This window comes from Thunnus maccoyii, chromosome 8 (genome assembly GCF_910596095.1).
Source record: "Thunnus maccoyii chromosome 8, fThuMac1.1, whole genome shotgun sequence".
Classification (NCBI taxonomy): Eukaryota; Metazoa; Chordata; class Actinopteri; order Scombriformes; family Scombridae; genus Thunnus; species Thunnus maccoyii.
The window spans coordinates 20,443,214-20,467,714 of NC_056540.1; the positions used below are offsets into that span (position 1 = coordinate 20,443,214).

Here is a 24,501-nt window from a genome sequence, read left to right on the forward strand (position 1 = left end):
TGCAGAGCTGACGCACTACAGCTCAGAGAGAGAGAGAGAGGGAGAGAGGGAGAGGGGAGGGGCAACAGGGAGACAGACAGCAGTGGCCAGCTGGACCCTGTTTGTTTTGAAGTAGCTGACTGCTGCTGAGAGCAGCCGGCAATAGTGTGTGTATGAGGGTGAAAGCACATCACACCCAGTCTGGGCAACAGTAGGACAGCAAACCACTGTTTTCTGCTTATGTGGGCAGGTTGTCTTCTTCTCTTGTAGCTGTGCTGCTCTGTTTGGAGGCACTCTATGCAGCTCAAGGTCAGGAAGATCCAGCAGCAGTCTCAGGGAACTGCCCCATCTGGATCCTGGGACCTGCAGAGGCAGGTGGGCCTAAGTTTCCCTGTTGTTGCTGCCAGCCTCTATATACAGACACTATGGAGGGCCGTAGGACTCTGAAGAGGATGTGAGGCCTGGACTACTGTCAATACCTCCCACTACAGCGTCAGTTGTGCCAGCCTGATACTGTGTCGGGGACGAGGGTAATGGGCCAAGCCTCACTGCCGGAGTATAGAGAGCCGGAAAAAGAGTCCAAGGAGGACATGGAGAGCTACCGCTGCCTTCTGCAGGCTGGCTCCCAGCTAGAGAGCACACTGCAGCGTGAGTACACAGGATGCTGACAGTCCTCATTTCACTTCTTGCAGCCACAAGCAGGCTTTTGAATGTATTCCTGTATCTGCACTTAAACTATTGCTACACTCCACATTAGTCTCCTCAGCACAGCAGACTGAGGTGCACTGAAGCAGAAGTGCATTTAGTTGGATTTACAGTGTTCATGTGTAACTTCGGAGAAGCATTACACTAGGCAACTGGAGAACTGCACCCTGTATCTTAGGTCGGTCATTATTATTGATGTGCCAGTTCCTGCAGCTTTGCTCCAAGAGTGGGCCATTGCAGGGATTATGTCAGCTATTTTAAGCCGTCACAGATGGAAAGATATTTATCCATAGTAATAATTTGTGGCCTGAATATCTTTTAGACTATGGGTTGTAGATCAGTGGATGAAAAGAGACAGTATGCTATTGCTGTCAACTATAGAATTAGTAAGAAAAATTGTATGCTCTCAGAGTACATATTGCAGCTTCCAGTGTTCAGGGTATGCTGATGTGTCATGTATTGAATTATGAGGTTAATAAACTGTCACATAGTGCAAATATACTGTATTAAACTCTTTATCATTATGCAGTTTAGCTGCATTTAAAACAGAAAAGGAAAAGGTTGTTATTTTTAATACAATAATGTAATTAACATGAAAAATACTTTTACTGATACATTGATTTTGAAAAACATCAAAAACAAGGTTACCCTCATGTATTCATTGGCCATCATTTTGAGTGTGGATTTGGAAAATGGCTAAATAAATAAATAAATAAGTAAAAATATGGAAGGATGATAAGATGATGGACAGAAATAGCGCCTGATGTGACTGACAGCTTCATGGAGGAGCTTCCTCCAAAGGATAATGTGATTACTTTGGGGATCTTGGCAGCCTTGAGTTATTGTTTAATTGATGGGCCTTTGCTTCTTTACATCTCCTGTGAATTCATTGCACCTGCGCTGGTGTATATAGGTAACAGAGACATGAGGGAAAAGGCCACAGTAAGTTTCTATTTATACCAGGTGAAGGTTTTTTTTTTTCCTCTATGTGAAATGTGAGCCTTGTACTCTGGGGTTTGTCCTAATCTGCTTATGGTGGATGCAGTAGTGAGCATAAAGAACACACTGCTCCATCAAACCAAGGATTGATCATTGATGATACTTCATTATTTACATAGCTCAGCTATTTCCCTCTCCCATCTACACCTGCAGAATATCATTTTTTTATATCTGATTTAAGCACGCCAGTTCCGACATTTATGCCATACGTGTGTTAGCACTCTTTGGGTCATTCAAAGAATGTGAGGATTTCAAGGTAAACCTAGAATTTACACAATACCCATGATACCGAATCTCATGACTGTGTTGTTGGACAACACTCAACAGAAGATTGATCTCCCCTGGAAGTACAATCTAAAGCTTCTGTTTGATGTTGTTCTGCTTATCAGTTAAAAATCTGTGTAAAACTGTAAACCAGTATTCCAGCTGGTACAGTATAGCATGGATAAATATAATTTTCTTTACATCGACAGCACTTAAATACAGGTAAGACAGAGAGTTTTACATTTCTCTGAAGTCTAAATACAGAATCCTGATGAATCTACAAAACATACACTTCAACTACTTCAACTGACATTTCAACTGCTACAAGTACGTACCAACTGACACGTCCACTGTTCACAGTGTACAACTACAAACTAACTTCAACTTCTGTCATTTCTTACTTTTCAACTTATAATTCAAATGCTTTCAGCACTTACTTTTCACCTTGTGTGGTAGCAAAACTACTTTCATGACTTGCATACAAACCAATAATTCATCTGCCTACAGAGCTTAAACTTGAAACTCAAATTTCAGATGCTCCAAAAAATTAAACCTCAAATTCTTTCAAAAAACTTTCAAAACATTCAACTGCAACTCCCACACTACATCTCACATGCAAACAATGAACACAGATTTTTTTCTTTAATTTTCTATTGTCTATACATTCACAGCAGTAGATGTCACACTCTGATAAAAATTATTATATAAGACAAAAAGCTGTGTGAATCATGACACAACAGCTCATAGAGCACTAAAAGCCAAATGTTCCTCATTCTAGAGCACAAAATACTTTAAATGAAGAGTGTCAAAATCACTCCAAAAGCTACCTGAAAATAAATACAGTGTTATAAATTTCTCATAACCAAATGCCCTCATTAGTGTTTGACCAAAGATTACTGGTCTTTGCGAGGCTATAGTGCAGGGTTTACCATCCTAGTCTGAACCAATCTCGTTTCCATGTATCCCAGATGATGGAATACACAATTTCCTTCAACCCTTTTCTATCAGAATGCAGCCACCCACCAGTCTAATCCCCTTAGCACTGAAAGCTTTGTTTGGCAAAATATCTCATGACCTAAAAGCAGCATGAGGTTTGGTCTCTGTGTGCTGTGAACATGTTTGTATGTGTAAGAGGGGATTTCTTGCTCTGCGAGGGATTACATGCTTTTTGGGGTCTCTATAATTTCAGATTGAATACAACATCCATGCTGGGTATGTGCACTCACTACAGTTAAACCAGCCTCTTTATGCTGTCCTTCTATATGATTTACATACATTTACTATGTGAGCAAGGCGTGGCATTGTACCATCAATTGGAAAAATTAAGTAAATTTAGGAACAAATCATGCTTACCCAGCCTCACCATGTTTAGGTTTAATATTTTAATATATGGGTTTAATATTATTAAGCGGCTGGCCTCTTAATATTAACATCTTATAGTGCCTATAAAATGTATACACACCTCTTGGACACCCCTCAGTTTGTATAGATTTAGTCCCATTTCAACATATGACTCTTTTTTTCTGTTGATCATTGTCATAAAGTAAATCGTAAAAAAGGTACAGAGGGTGATTGCTTTTTATATGAACTGTATGTAATGAAATCCGTGTAGATGGTTATCACTGTTTGGTCAACAGAGATAAACGCTTCACCTTCAGCTTTGTATGCAGACTGAAAGCAATGTTCGGAGTCTGGATCTGTTTGACTGGCGGCAAATCTGTTTCCATTCACACACTCGCTCTCCGTAAGAGCAGAAGAACAAACAGAGGTTATTTGAGTTTCGCCTGTGCACACTAGTCTGCATGTCGCCAGGAAAGATTGTGGCACAAGCTCAAAAAGATAACCACAGCATGTCCTAAACGAAAGAGCGAAGAAATATTGATCAAAAACCACATACTGTAGTGATTTGTTTATTTTTAACTTCATGTGTTGCACCTTTTCTATGGATTTTCGATTTCAGTGTTTGAAATATGTGATAAAATTTATTATTACACCTAAATTTCAAATTTAATTGAAAGTAAAATAAAACCTACAACCCCCTTTATTTCCTTTATTTTAATTTAGTTGTACATTGTTAGGCACGAGGCGTGATTGATTGGGCAACAGAATTTTGCGGTGTCTTCAAATTCATTTAGTCTTAGGAGGAGCTGGTAGTTGGGTAAGATGGAGGGAGAGTACGGTAGTTCCACAAACTGGCGAGTTTATTAAACAAACTGCAGTTTGCAGCACAGGCTACCCTCCCTGTGATCAAATACAGCAGAGATCTGCAGTGTGTGTGTTTGTGTATTCTGGGCTTGTTTTTTTTGCACCAACTTCAGTGCAGTCAGAGCTGCTTATCTTATATTTTTTATCGCCTTAAATTAAAAGATTTGAAAAATGTACACATTCACAATACATAGAGCCAGAGAATCAAGTGCTGTTTTACACCTCACTAGGTCAAAAATGGTTTTATATAACTAATTCACAGTTTAATAGATCTGCATATTGCTGTTATGGTAATGTACGTTTTTCATTGGTATGACATTACATCTATTCTATTCGAAACCTGTCTCAACTTAATGAAGGTCTTGCGGCACAGGGCAGAAATGGTTATATAACCATTCCAGCGTGACGGTAACTTTACCCTGCATTCGTGTGTGTGCACAGTCCAGTCCTGCGCTGGTCCAGCTTGGCTCAGCTCCTCTCTGTTACAGATATACATCAAATATTCAGCAGGTACCAGTAGAGCTCATTACTTGCTCCCTGAAAGCCTGACGGACACTATTACTGCTGTCAGCGTATGGAAAATAACACCTCCTTCCTTCCTTCTCTCTGTGTTTCTTTTGCCTTCTCTCATCATTTTGCGACTGCGTTTTCATCTTTCTGCTCCAATTCATTTTAAATGTATTTTATCTATTATGGATGAGGAAATGATGAATTGTGAACTAACCCGTTGATCTGTTGCATAAACCACAGTGGTGGAGACATTTAATTCAGTATGGTTTTAACAAGTTAGTATCTCAATACAGTGTTTAATGTTCCGTATGTCTGTGTTGACACAGAGCGGATGAAGATGTTGCCATTTTAAATGTCTCAAAATGATTTTTAAAAAGGCTATCCCCTAACTGAAAACTGTCAAGCCCAAAAGTGTCCTTTACTCGTAGTGTAAGACGCTTCTGAATTTCACTGACTGCTTCATAGAGACTTTGTGTATTTATTGGATATACTCAGGCTTGAACACTAATGGCATCCAGCATGAGATATGGGCCATCTGCCAGTAAACTTAACACTACATCAACATCAATTCAGTGGGTGTACAGTAAATGAGCTAATGCGTTTTAATGATGTCATTGTCTTATTTGCACCAGAAGCCGATGATTATCATGAAATATATTTAGTCGTACTGCATGTGTACAGAGTACTAGGCTCAAACTGACTACATTTCAGTAAATTACAGTCTCTTTTTGTTTTTTTTAAATAAAGCTGCAAGTTTCTACTTTTAAATGTGATGATTTTATATGAAGGCTTCAGGCTACAGTTTGGTTGTCATAGTGGAAAAGCTTTTAAAGCATCATTTAGGCCTGATGAGAGCTTTGATTAACAGACATACAACAGGAATTCTTATATTGTTGGTCTTGTAGGTTTTTAGAGACAATGAAAGATGGAAAAAAAAAATACCTGCACACCAGCGTCACATTTGCATTTTTTATTTATTTTATGTGGACACGACTGACAGTGTTTTGACCACAGAGGGTCATTTCAATATTTACAGACTGCCTTTCTTGAAGAAATTACTAAATAGAGAGAATCTCATTTAAATGCTGTAATTGTGGTAAATGACATTAACATCTGAATAAAACACTGCAGCAACTGATTCTTCTACTTTATGGATTCATATAGAGATCATTAGTTTTGTAATACACACCACTTCCCTCAGGCCATAGTTGTATTTTTTGTATCTCATTCCAGAGGTGACTGTTCCTGTGAGCATGAAGGAGATAGGAGGCTACATACAGAAACAGGTGGCGTACCTGTCAGGTGAGATCTTTTAATGTAACCATTTCCATCTAAAATCATATAACAGCAACTTTTTTTTACCTCTGCCCCATCCTTACATACCTCTGAGTTACTTCAAAGCACTTGCCACATATTTTATGATTACATATTTTCATTGATTGCTTATGTTTTTCTCCCCAGGGGGCCGTGGTGAAGACTCCAGCGTCATCATCACCCTCCCAGAATGCTCAGCTTTCAGTGACATTCCAGAGGAAGCTTTAGCCAAAGTCTTCACATACCTCACTCTCATCCCTCGGTGTGTGCTCCTTCATCTATCCCTCTCCCTTCCTGCAGTGCACCAAAAGCCCAGCGCTTGTATTCTGAGCACAGCTGGCCTTCACTGCTCCTGAGCTCACTATGTCAAATGTCCTACTGATGCCCTCTATGCCCAAAACCCCTCAGATTAAGGAACTTTAAATTGAAACTGAGGTGTTTCACTCACGTGCCATTGCAGTGAATTTCACCTGATAAATAACTGTAAATGTACAGAATAAATTATATGAAGTGTATTCTGATCAAATCGCTTGCTCTTGCCAGGTTATCTTTTCTCATTTTCATATTTGAAAGCTGCAACATCGATTGCCCAGAATGACATTATCTATATACAATTGCCTGATTTTGCTTGCAGAACGAGGCAACCCGGAGTGAAATTTATTATCATTTTAGACCGAAGACTGGATACATGGGCTTCTATCAAAACTGCACTTGCCAGGATAGCAGTGAGTTTCATATTTCATACTTCAATATCAACATCAGTATTCTTACTAGAAGGTTTAGACATCATGGACTGTATAGAGCAAATGCTCATCATTGTTGGTGAATACATTAGAGATGCTGCAGTGTGAATGTGTCTTAGCTGTTTTATTCATGAGTTGCTGTCCCTGTCCATGGTGCTGAAAACCTCAGCGCTATCCAGGCAGCATCCACAAGATTAAACTACTGTTTTTTTTTTTGCATAAACTTAACATTCTCTCAGCTTGTATATTTCCATGAAGTGCTTATTTTGAAGAGTAGCCTAAACATTTTGTCTGCACTGAATGTCCCCTTGCATACTGCTGCAAATGTATGAGTAAGCAGAATCTGTGTGATGACGCGGGGCGCTGAGGAGAGGAGAGGATGAGGAGGAAGGCGGGCGGGAGGGAAACATTGCAGTCAGCGCTGCCTCCCTCCGCCTGAGAGGCAGCAGCAGCAGCAGCAGCAGCAGCAGTGCTGCGGCTGTGGTCAGGCAGCCGGAGGGGAGCTGCACACTGGCACCGATTTCCCACGGACGAGGCTGGAACTTCTACTTAACTCGAGATGGCTTCTAACACCATGGCTGATAACTTTTACCGGCGAAGAATGCCGAAGGTCCGGAGGAGCCCGGTAACGTGATGCAGATGAGTTTTATTCACCGTCTGAAGAGTTGGGGTGAAGTTTTTGGGCGGGCAGGGTGAATGCGGCAGCGGCAGCGGCACCAGCTGTGGCTGCAGAGTGTAGCAGCATTGCGGTGCTGAGCCGCACCTCTGCTTAGTCATGCAATTAGCTGTGCGTGAAACCCGAATGAAACCGAAACAGACTCGTGTGTGGCGGTTTCATGCGTGTTTATCTTGAAAGCTTGAGTTATCAACCGCGGTCGAGCCAGGACAAATGAATGTCAAAAGTTGCGTCACATGCAAATTCATTGGTGGTTGTGCAAGAAACTACAAAATACATAGGAAACAATATTGCATATGCATTATAAGTCCTGCTGCAGAGCTGACTCCTGCTTTATTGTACACGCATGATAAATGTGCAAATCCTTGTCAAATTGGAATTTTTAAAGTATAGGAAAATATATATATTCATAGGCTATATGTTGCTTGTTATCTCTATCCGATGCGGTACAATATAGCATGCCACTGTAGCTTTTCACAGTTCTCATCATATTGACTTGACTAGAGATAAACTGTTGTGTGACAGTGACTGTGTTTGAGTATGATGCACACATTTCTACAGTCAGGTAACGACCTCAAACGAACTGAAGATGAAATGCATCATATGACGTGTGTAAGTGGTGTAGTGACAGAACCTTGAATCCACTAGGCTGACAGTAATCGCCTGAGTGACAGAACAGTTTAGACCTGAAGCCTCTCCTGTCAGATATGGAGGATGAGAGCTTGTTAATGCTTTCTTCCTTAACTTTCATCTCTTTCTGTGCTAGCATGCATAAAGGAGTTAAAGCAGCACTGATGTGTGAATGTTCTGATGCTGGAAATACTGATTTGTTATGTGTACGCTGCAGTCATTTAAAGTACAGAGTTTTTGTTTTATACTGATATCTCTGTGTGCTGCATCATCAATATAACTGTGATCTTATGTTCCCTCACTTCAAGGCTTCCTTTCCTGGGAACCTCCACCTAGTTTTGGTGCTCCGACCCACCAGCTTCTTCCACCGCACTGTTACCGATATTGGCTTTCGCTTCAGCCAAGAGGACTTCATGCTTAAGATGCCAGTAAGGCAGCTCCCCCTCAGTTACCAAACATGTCCCACATCACAACAAGGTACACCTCATTCTTTTTACAACCCTGATCTCCGTCACTCAAATGTTCTGTGGTGGACACAGCCAAGAACACACGTAGACCTCAGTTTTAACTTCTGAAACCATTATGAACATAAACGGGGAGATACAGTGCTGAGATATTTCTAATACTCCTGGTGAATTTAGTACTTTGATGTGTGAAATATGAACAGTAAAAATCTGGTTCTTGTCATGCAAATCATTTGTACATGTCAAATGGTTCTCATGACTCTATTTATTTTGGCGATAGATGATCAGGAGACTTACCCAAACTATTTTTAAAGTTAAAAAAATCACCTATCCCTAACACCAGGTTTATAGGGAAAAGTGAAACGTACAACTCCCATAAAGTCTGAGTTTTCTTTGAATTATTCTTGAAGTCTCAGATTTTTTTCTGCACCTTTAGGTGGTGATGCTGAGCTCTGTCACGGACCTGCTGCGGTACATTGACGAGAACCAGCTGACGTCGGAGTTTGGAGGCACTTTGGACTATTGTCACAGTGACTGGATTGTTTTACGAACGGTAGGTTACAGATACATTTTGAAACACACTATTAATTGCATGTACACTTTTACAGGATCATTATTCACCATCTCCTTATTATTGTTTTTTCTCTCATAACACAAATAATCTCTCCTCCAGAGTCCAATACATTATCTATGCAATGTTATTATAATGTTCCTGTATTTTCATGTGCTCTTTGCTCCCACTACAGGCTATTGAAAGTTTTGCTGTAACAGTCAAAGACATCGCACAGATGCTGCAGGCTTTTGGCACTGAGCTGGCAGAGACAGAACTGCCTAATGAAGGAAAAGCCATCGAGTATCTCCTGGAGTCTCACACTGACAAATACAGGAAACTCAAGGTAAGGTTTCAAATTTTTCTCATCTGAGAATCATTTATTTTATAAGCACAATGACATGCATGTTCTACTTATTCTACTTTTCTGTTAGAAACATCTAGTAGTATTTTATAAAGTCTTCTGAATGCTGTTCAATTATGATGTAAATTGACCTGCCTTGGATAGGATGCAATTAGATCTGTGTCAAAGGAGGGTCGTCATCTTCTTGCAAGCCTGGAAACCTCTGGGAAGGAGGATGACTCCCTCTGGGATGTGAAGGTGGACTTGGAAACTGTACAACGGTAAGATTTCTGAAAGAAGCCTTTTTCTTTCTCCTTTTGTATAATTTCTCAATTGCTCAGATACTTCAAAGTGTATTATTTGTAATTATGGATGTGAAATTGTAACCTACCATAAATCTACCCCTTTTGCATCAATTTCTTTGCTTGTAGTTGAAGTAAATCTTTTTTTATTGATTATATAACTTTACTGAGGGATTAACAGTGGAAACAAATGACTTGTTTTTAGGCTTCTTGCTCAGCTCAGAGACATGGAGTCAGCCTTTGACGGCTACTTTGAGAAGCATCATCTGAAACTCCATCAGTACATGCAGTTGCTCAAATATGAGCAAAGCTTCCAGGAGGTAAAGACTCCATGTATTTGCCTTATGTTTATGTCTTCATGCATGCCTGTTTGTTTTGTAATGTTATGTTCTAATGACCTTTCTCTAGTGCCATGAAAATCACTGAGTACATTGATGATAATATCTTTTCATTTTGGGCACTCCATGAAATATTGTCTTGTGTAAAGTTGTAATGACCATAGTAATCTCAAGGGGCCAGTGGGTCGGCTTCAGCCTATCTGTCTTTTTATTTTTTAAATCTTTTATTTTTTTATCTCTGTACATCTGATGGTGTATGTTTTCTGTTTAGATGGAGTTGTGTCTGGAGCATCTCATGGCTGAGGAGAGGGAGCTGTCCATATCTGTAGACACTCTTACTCAAACAGAACAGGCTCTTAAAAGGCTGGATGGTCTGGAATCAAATGCACAAGTCAGTGTTTCCCACAGAGACTGTAATGACTCAGTACTTGCCAATAGTGGCATTTTTTTTAACTTGTTTGTCGGCTCTATTAGGAGGTGATGGCTCGAGCCCAGATCATCATCCTTCATGGGCACCAGCTTTCAGCCGGTCACCACTATGCCATGGCTCTCATTATGCAGCGCTGCAACGAGCTTCGCCACCACTGTGATACACTCAATGCTGCTCTAAAGACCAAACACTCTCATCTTCTGCAAACACATCAGTTGCTGCTTTGTCTTGGACAGGTATTGAGACATGCACATACACACACACAGACCTCAGGACCCATATGTTTCTTTACAGTGATACTCTTGTGTTCACCACCTCCAGGCCCAGACCTGGTGTGATGATGGAGCATATCTGCTGGCCAATCAGCTGGTAGATAAGTTCCAGTCTAAGGAGGGGGCCCAGGCTGCTTTGAGGGATATTGAGAGGTTCCTGGAAGGGGCACCATCCATGTTGAGCTCAGGACCTGACATCCTGTCCATTGAGTACGAGGCTGTCATCACAACTCAGCTGCAGGTCAGCTGTAGTTCCATGAGGAACCTCATGTTAAATATTGATTTGAATACATCCAACATTTCCACGTATAGACTATTACTAAGTACTATCATTGAATATTTATATACATTTAGAGTTTGGCTCTTGTCTTTTAGTTTTAGTTCAGTTTCTAGTTAACGTTTCAGTGTTTTTATTTCTAATTTATCTACTTTGAGTGTCCCTTTGTTGGTTGTTTTATTTTTCATGTATGTAATATGGTTGCTGTAACTCTACAATTTCCCTTTAGGGTTAGTAAAGTACCTTCCTACCTCCTTCTCTACCATTTTTACAGGTGTCAGGTACACTGTACTGTATCATTCCCATGTGTATTTGTTCCTTAATATCAAGTATTACTTCATTTTATTCACAATTGAATATACTTTGTGTCCTTATCCCTCTCTGTCAGTCCCAGATAGGGAAAACCTTTGAGAAGCATGCAGCCGTGCAGCAGATGATCCAGAACCGACAGGCTTGTCTGAGGAAGCTGGCTGATAAACATGTCCGACCGGTCCAACTAGTGGCTCCCAGGCCTGAAAACCCACCACGCACCAAGTCCCCACTCTTCTCCCCTAAGCATGGTACAGTACAAACACACACATATGCATCATAGTATCATAGTATTTGTCTTTGGATAGCTACCCTGGTTTGCAACATATACAGTATAGTAAGCTTTCCTCAAATCAACCAAATCCCCACCAACCCTCCTCTTGTTTCCCAGGCTCAGTATGGGGTCTCATCTCAGCCCCTATGGCCTGCCACCAATCCCCCTCCCCTTGCATCTTTTCTTTAGGCACCCTGGTTAAATTAACACATCACAGGGTCCCTGAATAGCCCTAAGGTGTTCCTGAGCAGGCTTTGGGGTTAGCAGGCCACTTTTACAAACAAGCTGGAACAAGGGCAGAAGCTATAATCAGTCCACTGGGATGTACCTGACTGCTCTATTAGTCAGGATAGCTGCTATAGAGCCATATGTGGTTCATATACATTAAAGAACCTTTCATCTCCCTCCGCATCTCTAGGGAGGTTGCACAAAGCTAACCATGTACAGTAGTACCCAATTAATATTGTATGTGTTGTCTTTTATGTGTTTTTTTTTATCTGAATGTATCTATTGCTCTACTGAATGTGTCTCCATCCATAGCATGTGTGAATGTAAAGGGAAAACAGGCTTTTTTTCTGTGTTCATTCATGTCTTTAAAGGTCTTGTTCTCCGTGATATAATGCCATACTAATGAGAGTAATAACAAGAAAAAGAGTGATAGTGAATATGAACCACTCTGAGGCTCCCTGGATGCTCGGGAGAACAGCAATTTAAGAGAGGAGATGAAGGGGAAAGTGGCTGGCTTTGATTGATTTGATCCGTAACATGCGTACACACAGGCATGCGCATGCACACACAGGCACGTGTCCCACTGATGAATGCGACATGGCACATGCAAGGGCAACTCTCACATACACTCAGTTGAGCTTGGACTATCATGTAAGGATTCAGCTGCTAGGATCAAAAGGACACCGACAGTCTTGCCAAACGCTGCTTTAGATCTGCACATGCTGGTTCCAGGCTGCACCTTTAGTGGAGGCAATCTATTATCATTGATTACCTCGAATGTCCATCATGACTGATTAATGTTTTTTAAAATTACTGAGGAATAGGAAAAAAGGTCAAAGGGAGGGCGAGCAAATCCCTTTGAGGCTATCGTGTTCACACTGTGCACATGGCCATAAAAAAGTAATTGTGTTTGATTTACTGTAGGCTTTTAAATTAGCCATCTCCTGCATACGCCTCACATATGGAAATATACTGTATTTGAATTACACTTTAATGAGCTGCTGATCATCTGCCTTTTACAGGTGATGGTTTGAAGTTCACATTCGACCTCTCTCTTCCCGGGAAGAGGGCATCCCGAAAGAGCCCCAACGCTAGAAAAGTAAGAAATCAAGAACAGTACTTTTTTGACATTTCTTTCTTTCTTTTCACAATCAAATCTTCATTTAAATCCAAAAATGTCAGCAGAAAAAAAAAAGTTAATTATCTAATTTTTTTTCTGTCTAACTCTTCCAGTTTGGTACAATAAATTATTTGGTATAGTAATGTATTCTCTAAATTTTAAATGGAAGAGTCAGTGTTGTCCATCTGTGGTGTGTTCAGATAGAGGTGATTCACGACTACCAGGAGAGTCGGAGCTGTGTGTCGTACAGTCTGGAGGGAGAGGACAGCCCAGATCTCCTAAAACGGTGAGGAGGAGGCGTCTGTCCACCCGTCCACCCTCACTGCTGTTGATGTTGTTTACTTTGTGATTCTCTTTGTTCAGCACTAATGACACCCTCTGGCTCTCTCTGTCTACTTGTGTGTGTTTGTGTCACAGTCATGTGATGAGGGAACTCATAGAGACAGAGAGGATCTATGTAGAAGAACTGTTGTCGGTGCTGCTGGTTAGAAAAGACATTTTTTCTTGTCACACAAAAATTTATATCATTAACAATAAAATCTTGTCATGTCATATGTACTTATACCTGCATACGTGTGATGATGTGTGTGTGATTAAATGTTGCAGGGTTACAGGGCTGAGATGGACAATCCAGCTCTGTCGGGGCCTCTGCCCCCGATCCTACGCAGCAAGAGAGACATCCTCTTTGGAAACATGCCTGAGATCTACAATTTTCACAGCAGGCAAGTCATTAATGACTCACATCACACATAGACCTATTTACACATGATAAAAACAAACATGTACAGTATGTTAGGTATGTGAAAGATTGTTGCACACATTGTTGCAAAGAACTCCATTGCAAAATTCACTTTCTACCAACATGAAATCTGAGGTTAATTGATTGAAAATTGGTACCTTTTTACATGTACTTGGTATACCTAGATTTTCTGCCATAAAAAAATCCCACTTCCCTTTGAAAAATAGTTTTAACTCTTGTTTCATGTCACATGTACAAGCAATTGAAATCTTTTTCATTTTTTAGATGGAGGATTTTTTTCCACTTCTTAATATTATTATTATTATTATAGCAAGGACTGAAGAATCATCTTCTATTGATAAATTTTACATGCCACCTTTTATAAATCTGCTTTCCTTAAAATCTGGGAAATTGGTTTTGTTGATTTCCTGAATAAAAAATCCTTTGATGAAACCTTCATGAAAGAGTTCAGATTTTTTTTTTTTGGTTATAATCTAATGGAGGCTGAACTACATCTAGAGTATTCCATTTAATCTCTTTTTGCCAACTTAATTTCTGCCTTTAGAAAGCTTACAGTACCCTAAATGCAAATAACTCTTGTATCGCTAACGCTTGTATCTTTAGCATTACATGTGTTGTTAGCTTTGAGAGCCAAACATGTAATCATCTACATAAAAAGTGGAGTTTTTTTTAGTGTCAGTGTCTCTGCTCTTGCCTTTCAAGTCTGTGCTCCTGCTGAGCTTCATGGCTCATTTTGATGCATGAATTTGCAAATTCTAATAATTCTTGGTCCTTGATCTTTTTTGGGGGAATCCAGGGTTTTTCTTCAGGACCTGGAAGGATGCCTGGAGGCTCCTGAAAGTGTGGGAGCTTGTTTTCTGGAGAGGGTGAGATAATAAATATTTTTGTTATGTAGTTTGCTTACATTTTAACAGTCTGTATGTGATTTATTAGGATTATTTTTAAAACAGATTTTTCTTTCCTGTGTCCCCAGAAAGAGAATTTCCAAATGTATGAATGCTACTGTCAGAATAAGCCACGCTCTGAGGCCCTGTGGAGACAATTCTCAGATTGTGCCTTCTTTCAGGTCAGTTTGGCTCAATCAATCAGCAATTTAGTGATTCATTTACTGTTTTTGCAGTTTTCAACATTTCTGTAAACATTTGTTTCCAAAGTGAAACACTAAATCAAGATATATTTTGGCATTTTAATTTACAATTACAAATGTGGTTTAATTTGTCTCCCTTGTGAAGGAGTGTCAAAAGAAGCTGGAGCACAAACTGGGTCTGGATTCTTACCTGTTGAAACCAGTCCAACGCCTCACCAAATACCAGCTGCTGCTTAAGGTTAGACAGAGAGAAACGTCCTGTGACAGCCAGACACAAACACACAGTCAGTGATCCACAATGATGTATGCGTATGTCCATTTTACAATATGATTTTCATCTTAGTTACTCACTGGTAGTGTCTCTGATGTTTTGATATTAGTTGAAACCAATAGCAGCAAATAGGCCTTGTTACTAAAAATACTTTTGGCAGAAATAAGTTGCCACAAATGCTGCACATGTTTTTGATAACCCCAGATCATGTAGCAAGTGATTCAACTTTCACTCTTCACTGTACTTTTGTATTTTTACATTTTGAGTCTTTATTATTAATGGTTGACTAAATGGCTGTTTTAGCTATGGTACAACATGTGGAGTTACATCCCTGTTATTTCGTGTGTATGTGTGTGTGTTTTCAGGAGCTGTTGAAATACAGTACAGATTGCGAGGGGACCTCTGAACTGCAGGGGGCGCTAACAGCTATGCTGGACCTGCTAAAATCAGTCAATGACTCCATGCATCAAATAGCCATCACAGGATATGAGGTGAACCACATCTGTTCTGACCTGTGTTTGATAAGAACTGTATTTTCAGAATTTCTAAACTCAAATTAATTGGAGATAAATGTGTTTTAGAGTCTATTTTAGAGAGAAATTATTGAAAACAAAGGCTTATACTGTACCCTGTCACTTTATGCAGGGAGAAATTTGCGAGCTGGGCCGCGTGTTGATGCAGGGCTCTTTCAGCGTGTGGATCAGCCATAAGAAAGGTCCCACTCGCATGAAGGAGCTTGCTCGCTTCAAGCCAATGCAGAGACACCTCTTCTTGTATGAAAGAGCTCTGCTATTCTGCAAGCGGAGGGAGGAGCATGGAGACGGCTGTGACAAGACTCCCTCCTACAGCTTCAAGCACTGTCTCAAGGTTAGTTTGTGTCTGTGTATCTGTCTTAGAGGAATACACCAGTTTTTTGGAACATTGGTTAAAATACATTATAAATATGTTAAAATATGTTTTGACTATGAACAACAAAATCAAACATATGTTCTAAGTGGATCAATTATTCCAGTAGTCCATGCTACTAAGACCAGTAAGCATACTTTACATTATTTTGAGTGACAGCGAGTGACTAGCAGTGTCAGGAAATTACAACTTCTAGCAGCTCCAAAGAACATTGTAACTAATCTTATATTGCATGTTTCCGTGGCAGTTTTATGGAGGATGTTGGTAAAATTAATTAAATATCATGAAGATGCAAACTAATTTTCATTAGTAAAAGTCTCTCTTCTAAATAGACTCAGACTCTTTATTGGCCAATTAAGAATGTTTAGTGATGGGAAACTATTGATGTGCCTGAAATCATTCCCTATTTGCTACCTAGCGAACTACATTTACTTCCTGCTGTTTTATTAGAGTGTAAAATTTATGCCCTACGTAGTGTCCATACACTATGTTGGCTAAAAGGTCTTCAATGCAATGTTTTGTCTTTGATAAGAGTGTAAGTTACAGTTATACAACTGTCAAAATAATGATTTAAAAGTGTCAGAAATCAGATTTTGCAGTTTTACAATTGTTGACTAAATTATTGGGCATTTATTATGTAGCGAGCAGTGAATTAATATGCGGAAGTAATTTTAAATACAGCATTGTAAAGCTAAAAAATACAATGCCATGAATAAATACTGTCAGTGGTTTCTTACCTGACATAGTTCAAAAGAATCAAGTTCCCTTTGATGTAAACACTAATATTATATTCTTAATATAAGAAATGGTCTTTTACAATGGTTGAAGCTCATCAAATATAATCTCTATTACTGTCACTAACATGGTCTACTCAGGTTTGAGCATTGAAGTGAACGATACTGGGCGCACATAGTTGATATTGGTGTCTGTGTTGTCATCAGTTAACACGTGTAAGTTGCCCAGCTGGCCTCCGGACCTGATGTATTCCTTGAAGACGTCTTTTGTTGTATGTGTTGATGTTTGGAAGGTGTCACAGCTGGTGTCACACCAACAGCTGCTGCTGCTCTTGATTTATTATTGAGGATGTGGGGAGGAAGCAGTCACACAGCGGAGGTGTGTGCGAGTGTGAATGTTTGTGTTCTGACAGGACAGATGTGTTACATGATGTAAGTCTGATGTATGATGTGCTGTTTGTGCTGCTCATCTTAATGCTGCCTGTCTGCCGGTGTAAACACTTCATGTCTCTTGGCAGATGACTGCTGTGGGGATCACAGAGAACGTCAAGGGGGATGTGAAAAAGTTTGAGATCTGGTACAGTGGCAGGGAGGAAGTGTATGTGGTTCAGGTAAGGAGTATAAAAAAAGTTTAATGCCAGCATTTCCATTTGTTTAACTACAGTATCTCACTGATAATCGAGCTCTTACTTTTACTCTAATTTGAACCCTTTCAACATTATTCACAGCTACATATTACTAATCTACTAGTATAGGTCAAACAGAAGAAGCTAGTCTATGTTGTGAGAATGTTCAACCTGATGTTTCTATTGTCTCTCAGGCTCCTACGGTGGAGGTGAAGATGGCCTGGCTCAATGAACTGCGCAGAATCCTGACTAACCAGCAGAAGCTGCTTAGAGGTCTGTGAACAACTCAGGTAAATATGGTGAAGAGAATCTACATTCAAAAGGTCTACTCAATAGCTGAAGAGTTTTGAACCACCTCTCATAGGCCTCAGAGAGCATGAAATGTGGTTGAAAACTGAAGCTAGTAAGTGGACCTTTGTCCTTGATTCTCTTTACCATATACTGTTGCCAAAGGTAAATAAAGGAACATCCATGCTTAAAAATAAAGTTAATATTTAACTGAGAATCAACTGGAATCCTTCCCTGAGAATGAAACTTTACATTACCTGCTTCCTCTTCTCACAGATGAAGCATATCATCATGGCCAATTGGTTGAGCACATGCAGCTTTCTCCACCACATACAGAAAGGTCAGTGCCTTTGGCTGCTTACAGATATTTACAGTACTGTATTAAGGCATGACTGTAGACAATAGTTGCACAAACATATGAACACACACATGCAGTCACAAAAACTACTATCTGCATTTGCTGAGTTTTCATATTTGATCACAGCTTGAGTGAATGAGACAATATCATTTCACGTTGCCCTTGTAGAAGGCTTTGTGTGTGGCGGTGTGTGAGAAAGGGTACAGGCCCCACTCTGTCCACTCCTGTCTGGTTGCCTATCCCCACTCCTCCCATCCCCCACCTGCAGGGGCATGCGGCCGTCCAGAGGGGTTCCCATGGGCTGTCTGCCGGGGCTGAACTTTGTCTCGCTGTCGGCTGACATGTTTCTGTGCCTGCGTTCCCGGAGCCCCCGTCCCCGAAGCCCCCGGCAACGGCCCCGGCCGCGCCCCCGCCACCGCCCCCAGCGCCACTGACCTGCCCTAACGCTCAGTGGTAAACTCAGCCTGGCTCAACTCGCCTCGCCCTGGCATGACCCTCCTGGCCCAGCTTGGGAATAAAAACCCGGGGCTGCTGTGTTTGCATACTGATCGTCACCTGCACCCCCTTTTATAGCCTCCATTCTGATTCATAACTGACCCCCCACGCTCCCTTTCCACGCCCATGTTGAGAGGCTTCTTTCCCAGCAGCTCCTCCATAGTTTTTCTAACATGGTATAAAAAGTAATTGCTCTAACTTCTGCATCTCAGATTTGCTATTTTGCATGCAATGCAATGCAAAGGACAAAGAAAAAGAAAAATCAATTTTGGTTTCATTCCATGAATTTTCTTAATTTCCTCATGACGGCTTCTTTTGAAGATGGGACTCGTTTTTTGAGATCTATGAATATGCTCTAGAATTTGTTTTCCAGAAATATTCTTACTCAGTGTCTAATAATGTCTAAATGGATCTTGAGAACTCGAGACCAGATCTCCCCTCGTGATGACACATGCCTAACACTGTGTCACTCAGTGGTCTGTGAGTGCTACTGTACTTCCCACCCTCTACTGGGAAGCTTGCACATGGCTGCTCTGTGTTCTGCCCTGCTGTCTGGCTGGTGCCTGAATGGTCATGGCTCTGTGAGAAACAACAGGACAGAGTTGTTCCTTGACCCTGATCTGGGGCCAGCTTTAGTGTTTCCTCCTTTGATAGGTGTGGATCGGATTCAGGAAGTGCGAGCTGACCCTAGATTGTGTGGTTGAGAATAACATCTATCCTGAGGGTGTCTGCTAACTTTGCACAGGATTTGGTGACACTTTTTTTGTGTTGTTCCCCCCAGCAAGCAGCAGAGGGCGTCAGTGAGCTCAGAGGACACCGAGTCAGGGAGGAGCAGTCCAGATCCCCAGCCACACTCCCCTAAACACCAGCACAACCGCAGGAGTGCGTAAATCTCATCCACACATATTTCAGCCACAAATCAAGTAGATACTTAGTAACTATATCACAGAAAATGTTTTGAAAATTGATGCAAATCATACTTGCTTTGCTGCTGATTTTCTTCATAACCCCAAACTGATGTAGATGTTTGACTTTTGCCCCTCAGCAGTTCAGGTGTATTTTCACCTGAAGAACCAGGTACATCGAAGAATTTGGGGGAAAAAGCTACTGAGATTAGCTTTTGATTCTACGTTCTTGTTTATTGCCCAGTAAGTGACAAGGGGTCATTATGTTGCTGATAGAGTTACTAAGTATCTACATGGTGCCTTGTAGGTGTAGTATTCTACTGGATTAATGAATCAATGCCTTTAACAGCCAAAGTAACGTGTGTGCCACAGGTTGGCCCGGAGCTCATCACTCGGTAGACATCTGCGAGGGTCTGGAGGAGTGGCCTGGAGGTCAGGACACCTTCCACCCATCTGACACAGAGGAAGAGGTTTTGGTACAACTGGTGAGACCAAATACAGGCACATTAGATAAATGCAATACTTAAGATGATAAACAGTTAGATCCCCCAGCTTTTTTAGACCTCTGTGTATTATATCCTCATCTACTCAATCAACTAGAAATTACATAGAGGACAATCTACTGGTATTATAAAACACCACACAGCACAACACTTTAGTCCTGCAAAAACAGTTCTTAACCTCAAGGTCCATTTAGCAGCTTTCAGTCAGATAACAATTTTCCTCATCAGATGGAGTTGTCATGTAATTATAGATGTTCAAATTTCCATTTTTCCGAGCAATTTGGAAACCTTGGACACATAGAAGTCTCATCCATGTTGCCTTTAAAGTTGCGCTCCAGACAGCGCTTTACCTTGAAATCAAACAGTCTTATTTGAAAATGCTTAAAAATTAGTCAATGCTTTTGTATATTCACACCTAGATTATAATTCTTTATTCCGAACTGATGTTTTGCTCTTTTATCGTTTTGTTATTTCAGATATATTTTTATTTTGTGGTTCTTGTATTTGATATTTTGTGCTTAATTGCTCTTAATTAAGCACTTTGTAACTTTTGTTTTGAAACATGCTATATAGGTAAATCATAACTATATGAATAATTTTTCGACTTGCTGTTTTCCATCTGTGTTAGTCTCCGGGCAGATACAGGGCTTTGGCTGACTGTCTTCAAAACGGACCAGACAGCATCACCATCAAATGTGGAGATGTCATCCAACTGCAGTGTGAAGACAACAAAAGCCGCTGGTGAGTTTCTAGCATGTCATGGTACATGATGTGATGTAGAGTAGGGGACTGAAATAGTTACTTAAAGTGCAAAGTGTCGGGTGTCAGACAGGAGAATAATAAAAACATCCCAATCATTTTTTTTAGAGAAAACAAAGTATATATATGCACATAATTAGCAAGATAATCCTAGTTAGCCTGTTACCCTAGCTACAAAAATATACCACATGAGAAACAAAACACCATTTACCAGTGTCTTCATCAAGTAAATGTTATTGAAACCAGCTCATAGTCAAAATAATCAAAGCACTCAAATCATATAAAGGTCATAAGTCTAACTCAAAATCTGTCTTTCACACTCCCAAATCAAAACTTTTTCAGTTAAGTTTACCTAATTACATAGGCTAATTCAAACTATACATATACACCCAATATCCATATAAGAAACAGCAATCATATTCACAATCACATTTAAATTCAGTCCCTTTCTGTTATAGAGATTGCTGTGAGTTGTGTGTGTTAATGAGTGTGAATGGGTTAAATTCAGTTCAGTTGAATGGTGCAATGTGTGTAGGTGTGTGTGTGGTTTGGGGTGGGTGGCAGGGAAACAAGCCAAGCAGTCGAGTAGGTTCGATGTGGTCGAGGGGGAGGAAGGTTAAAGGGGAAAGAGTAGGAGAAGCCTGAAGAGTTACAGGCAGGCAGACTTAGCGCTTACTTTCTCTTTCTTGAGATCCAAGGGAACAGCTCCAAGCACATCCTAGGGAAGACAGACAAACTTTCCTCCCTAACATGCTCCAGGGATCAGCACACTTCCTTAGCCCAGGATGGTTCAGGGTGATCCAGAAAAACCCAGCTGGTTCTCTTTTACTACTGCCACTACTAATCTTTTACTTTTATGTAGTTCTTTAAGAGGTTAGGTAGGTTGTCCAGTAACTGGATTAAATTTAGTTATTTCCTTCTTTCTCCATGCTGCTTCTGTCAGTTTTCCCTTCCCCCGGCTCACAGGTGTGTCTCATTTATCTCCTCTCCTACCCCCCTTCCCTTCTAGGATGCAAAGGGCTATGCTGCTCTTTTTTCCTCATCCCCTTTCTGCCACAGTGAGGTACACTAGTTTGCCAGTGTAGTCTGGTTCAGAGATTACTGTAACTAATCCATATGTTAAAGGTACCAATTATGGCAAGAAAGTATCAACTGTATATGATGTATGTTTTTGAGTAAGACACTGAAACCTACTTAGTTAAATTCCAAAAATGTAAAAGCAAATGTAAAGCTAATGCTTTTTTTATTGAATACATATATTCAGAACTGGTACATTTATTTATCTAATCTCGCCTCGTCTTTCCCTCAATCTGAGCCCTTTCCACACTGTTCTTCATCCTTCAGGCTGGTGAAAAACCTGAGTCGGCGACAAGAGGGCTTCATCACTGCTGCCAGCCTGCAGCTGATTATAGAAGACAGCAGTCGAGGACACTCCTCCAGACTAGGGGGTAAAGAAAAGAAATGGGCTTCCAAGATGACAGTATAATGTTGAGCCATAGTATTTCTTTACTTTGATTTTCTTTTTAAAAGTCTGTGTATTTTCCCTTGTAGACCCAGGGAACCTGAAGGCGAGAAAGCTCAGCTCCCCGTAGAGAAGAAAGCACAGAATGTGAATCTAATATCTACCTGTGGATGATGAACAGACAGAACAAACAGATTGAGCCATAGCTGTCTCATAACTGATGCACAATCAGCCACCCACTCCTCACTCCCTGGTGCCATCTGCTTTCCTCAGCACAGTTCCGTCATTAAAAAGAAAAATGTGGGAATCTACACACCTGATTTTCTCCCAGATTTCGATCTCCTGGGCCGGGCCAGTGATTTGCCGCCACAGTGATTTCTGATAGTGAAGGCACAGGAACTGTAAAGCTTTCTTGGACAATCAACAGCTTATCCCTGGATCCTGTTTGGTCTTCCTCTTTTTCTGATAAGTGATTAATGTCTTGTCCTTCTGAGGCTCCATCTGCAACACATGTGCAGTGAGGATGTGAGGTTGCTGCTGCAGGACTTCACAATCTGAACATTTTTCAACCGTCTCTCATTCCAGCTATTACTTGAGATTACAGTATCTAAAGAGTGTGTGTGTTCTGTTTGTCTCAGTGTGTGCTGAATGGATGCTTACCCAGGATTTGCCTGAAATGTTTCTTAAAACAGAGAGTTTTGTACAGAAATGCTATCATTTTTAACATTTACTGTACCTCAGTGTTTCATCTTTGTGTAGTTAGTTGAAATTTTCCATTATATGACTTCACATTGTATTTTTCTTATATTTCATTCCTTGAGGCACCGCTCTTCTCTACAGTCTAGGAGTTAAAATGCCAAAATGTGCCATGCCATAATGCCTTTTTTATTCCTGCTCTATTGGAGTCGTTCCTCTCTTGTATGTACTGTTTGCAGTATTGAATATTCTGTTAATGCTTTAACCTGACCTCACAAATGTTCAACAGGCACTTTAATAAGGTGGAAGGACAATAGAGGGAAAAAAAAAATCCACCAATTGTCTAGTGAATGTGTTCTTTGCTTGCTGCGTTACCTCTTAACTGTGCGTTTCCCCTGATTCATGCTATTATTTCCTTTGTTTATTCTTGAATGTATAATATGTTAGGGAGGCAGGGGAGACATACCCCCCACATGCAGGCAGCAGTTGACATGTCAGTGACGTGATGGTAATGTATGACACAGGCGGACATGATGAAGATTGACGGCAGTGTATTCCTCAGTGTGTGCTGTAGACGAATAGGAGGCGCACTCCACAGAGCACCGAACACTGTCATTCTCCTCAGGATCTTTTGGGAGACATCTGTCAGTCACAGCGTTCAGAAGTGAAGGCGAGGCAGGGTAAGAGAAACAGAGAGATTATGGTCTATGTGCTCCTCCATCACAAAGGCAGATTGTTTCCTCCTCACCATTACGGCTCAGTTAATCTTGGGTTCCCCATTAAAAGGGATCATACGCCCAACATGAAATATACCCTCTGTGTCGAACGCTTAATTAAATATTGATTGCAGACTTATATGAATTTACCACATCAAATCGAGGCCCCAGTCGGAGGGCTGCCTTTGATACGCTGCGTTTGATATGGAAATGAGTCTAGAAAGCAGCAGGGGCCGCTTCGCACTACACATTTCCTATGTTGTTAATTTATTTATTTTGCTGTCATGTTGTTCCTTCATATTGTGAGGTATCTGTGCAGCCCCGGATGAAATTACGTCTCCATATATTTACAGGGGCCACATGTGACTGCGCAACAACATGGCCTTTATTTTGCTTTTATGCTTATATGACAAAATTAGATGCTTTTTTGTTGTGACTTCAATCCAAAATGCTGCAGATTTTGCACAGATTTTCCAAAGTGGAAAACAAACAAAACAATTGCTTGAAATATTATGTATCCCATTGAGCCAAGTAGCCTAAACTTGTTGCTGAATGTTTCTTTAAGATGAAAATGCATGGCAACTGAACAATGAGCAGGTTTGTATTGATAGATATCACTATTCTAAACTTTTTTGTTTGTTTGTTTTTTGTACAGCATCAGTTCTGTAAAAACTAATCAAGTAAAAGAAAATAAACTATTTATTGAAATTATTGAGATTTGTTTTGATAAATTAAAGTACTTAATAGTTGTTTTAACATGGTGATATGAAAACAAGGCTATACATTTGATAATTAGAAAGAAAATGGAAAAATGTCTGCACATTTGTTTTATACACCCTCCTTTAATCTATTACCCCAGTATTCTTGTTTTAATGAAGGCCCACTCATACAATAAAATCGTACAGATTATTCTCTTTTGGTGAGGTTTTGGTCAGCTCATACCTTCGGCTTTTTGTTTTTCTGCTATTGAATACCACTGCTTGTAAGACATTTATTTACCAGC

At 40.4% G+C, this 24,501-nt stretch overlaps 1 protein-coding gene and 1 long non-coding RNA gene across 4 annotated transcripts; one reads left to right on the forward strand and one right to left on the reverse strand.

The window, feature by feature from the left end:
• The first annotated feature begins 467 nt into the window (after nt 1-467).
• Nucleotides 468-24,173, forward strand: mcf2a (MCF.2 cell line derived transforming sequence a). 2 transcript variants are annotated; one of them, XM_042419425.1, is made up of 31 exons: nt 468-627; nt 5,896-5,964; nt 6,124-6,238; nt 6,611-6,701; nt 8,334-8,453; nt 8,926-9,042; nt 9,236-9,385; nt 9,548-9,663; nt 9,890-10,004; nt 10,294-10,413; nt 10,497-10,688; nt 10,774-10,965; nt 11,390-11,561; nt 12,835-12,911; nt 13,133-13,218; nt 13,350-13,416; nt 13,539-13,654; nt 14,489-14,558; nt 14,666-14,758; nt 14,925-15,017; nt 15,416-15,541; nt 15,696-15,917; nt 17,209-17,301; nt 17,511-17,589; nt 17,881-17,944; nt 19,239-19,339; nt 19,735-19,847; nt 20,494-20,606; nt 21,634-21,687; nt 21,969-22,072; nt 22,176-24,173. In XM_042419425.1, the coding sequence occupies exons 1-31, from the start codon at nt 513-515 to the stop codon at nt 22,214-22,216; spliced, it is 3,396 nt and encodes a 1,131-aa protein (XP_042275359.1). In that variant the 5' UTR covers nt 468-512; the 3' UTR covers nt 22,217-24,173. The 2 variants fall into 2 exon arrangements, with proteins under 2 accessions (XP_042275359.1, XP_042275360.1); XM_042419426.1 differs by lacking the exons at nt 468-627; nt 5,896-5,964; nt 6,124-6,238; nt 6,611-6,701 and adding an exon at nt 7,177-7,344 and having other exon boundaries at nt 22,155-24,173.
• Nucleotides 11,466-21,585, reverse strand: LOC121902175. 2 transcript variants are annotated; one of them, XR_006097476.1, is made up of 3 exons: nt 21,301-21,585; nt 14,970-15,037; nt 11,466-11,552 (listed from the first exon to the last, which is right to left on the reverse strand). It is a non-coding gene; the product is annotated as an uncharacterized LOC121902175 (long non-coding RNA). The 2 variants fall into 2 exon arrangements; XR_006097477.1 differs by lacking the exon at nt 11,466-11,552 and adding an exon at nt 14,021-14,549.
• Nucleotides 24,174-24,501: the final 328 nt, after the last annotated feature.

What these genes read in the sequence shown, in the direction of transcription:
- mcf2a (XM_042419425.1), top strand. Translation starts at nt 513, where the DNA reads ATGGGCCAAGCCTCACTGCCGGAGTATAGAGAGCCGGAAAAAGAGTCC. An exon ending in GCTAGAGAGCACACTGCAGC is followed by an intron (nt 628 to 5,895) that starts GTGAGTACACAG and finishes ATCTCATTCCAG; the next exon opens with AGGTGACTGTTCCTGTGAGC. An exon ending in AATACCAGCTGCTGCTTAAG is followed by an intron (nt 15,018 to 15,415) that starts GTTAGACAGAGA and finishes GTGTGTTTTCAG; the next exon opens with GAGCTGTTGAAATACAGTAC.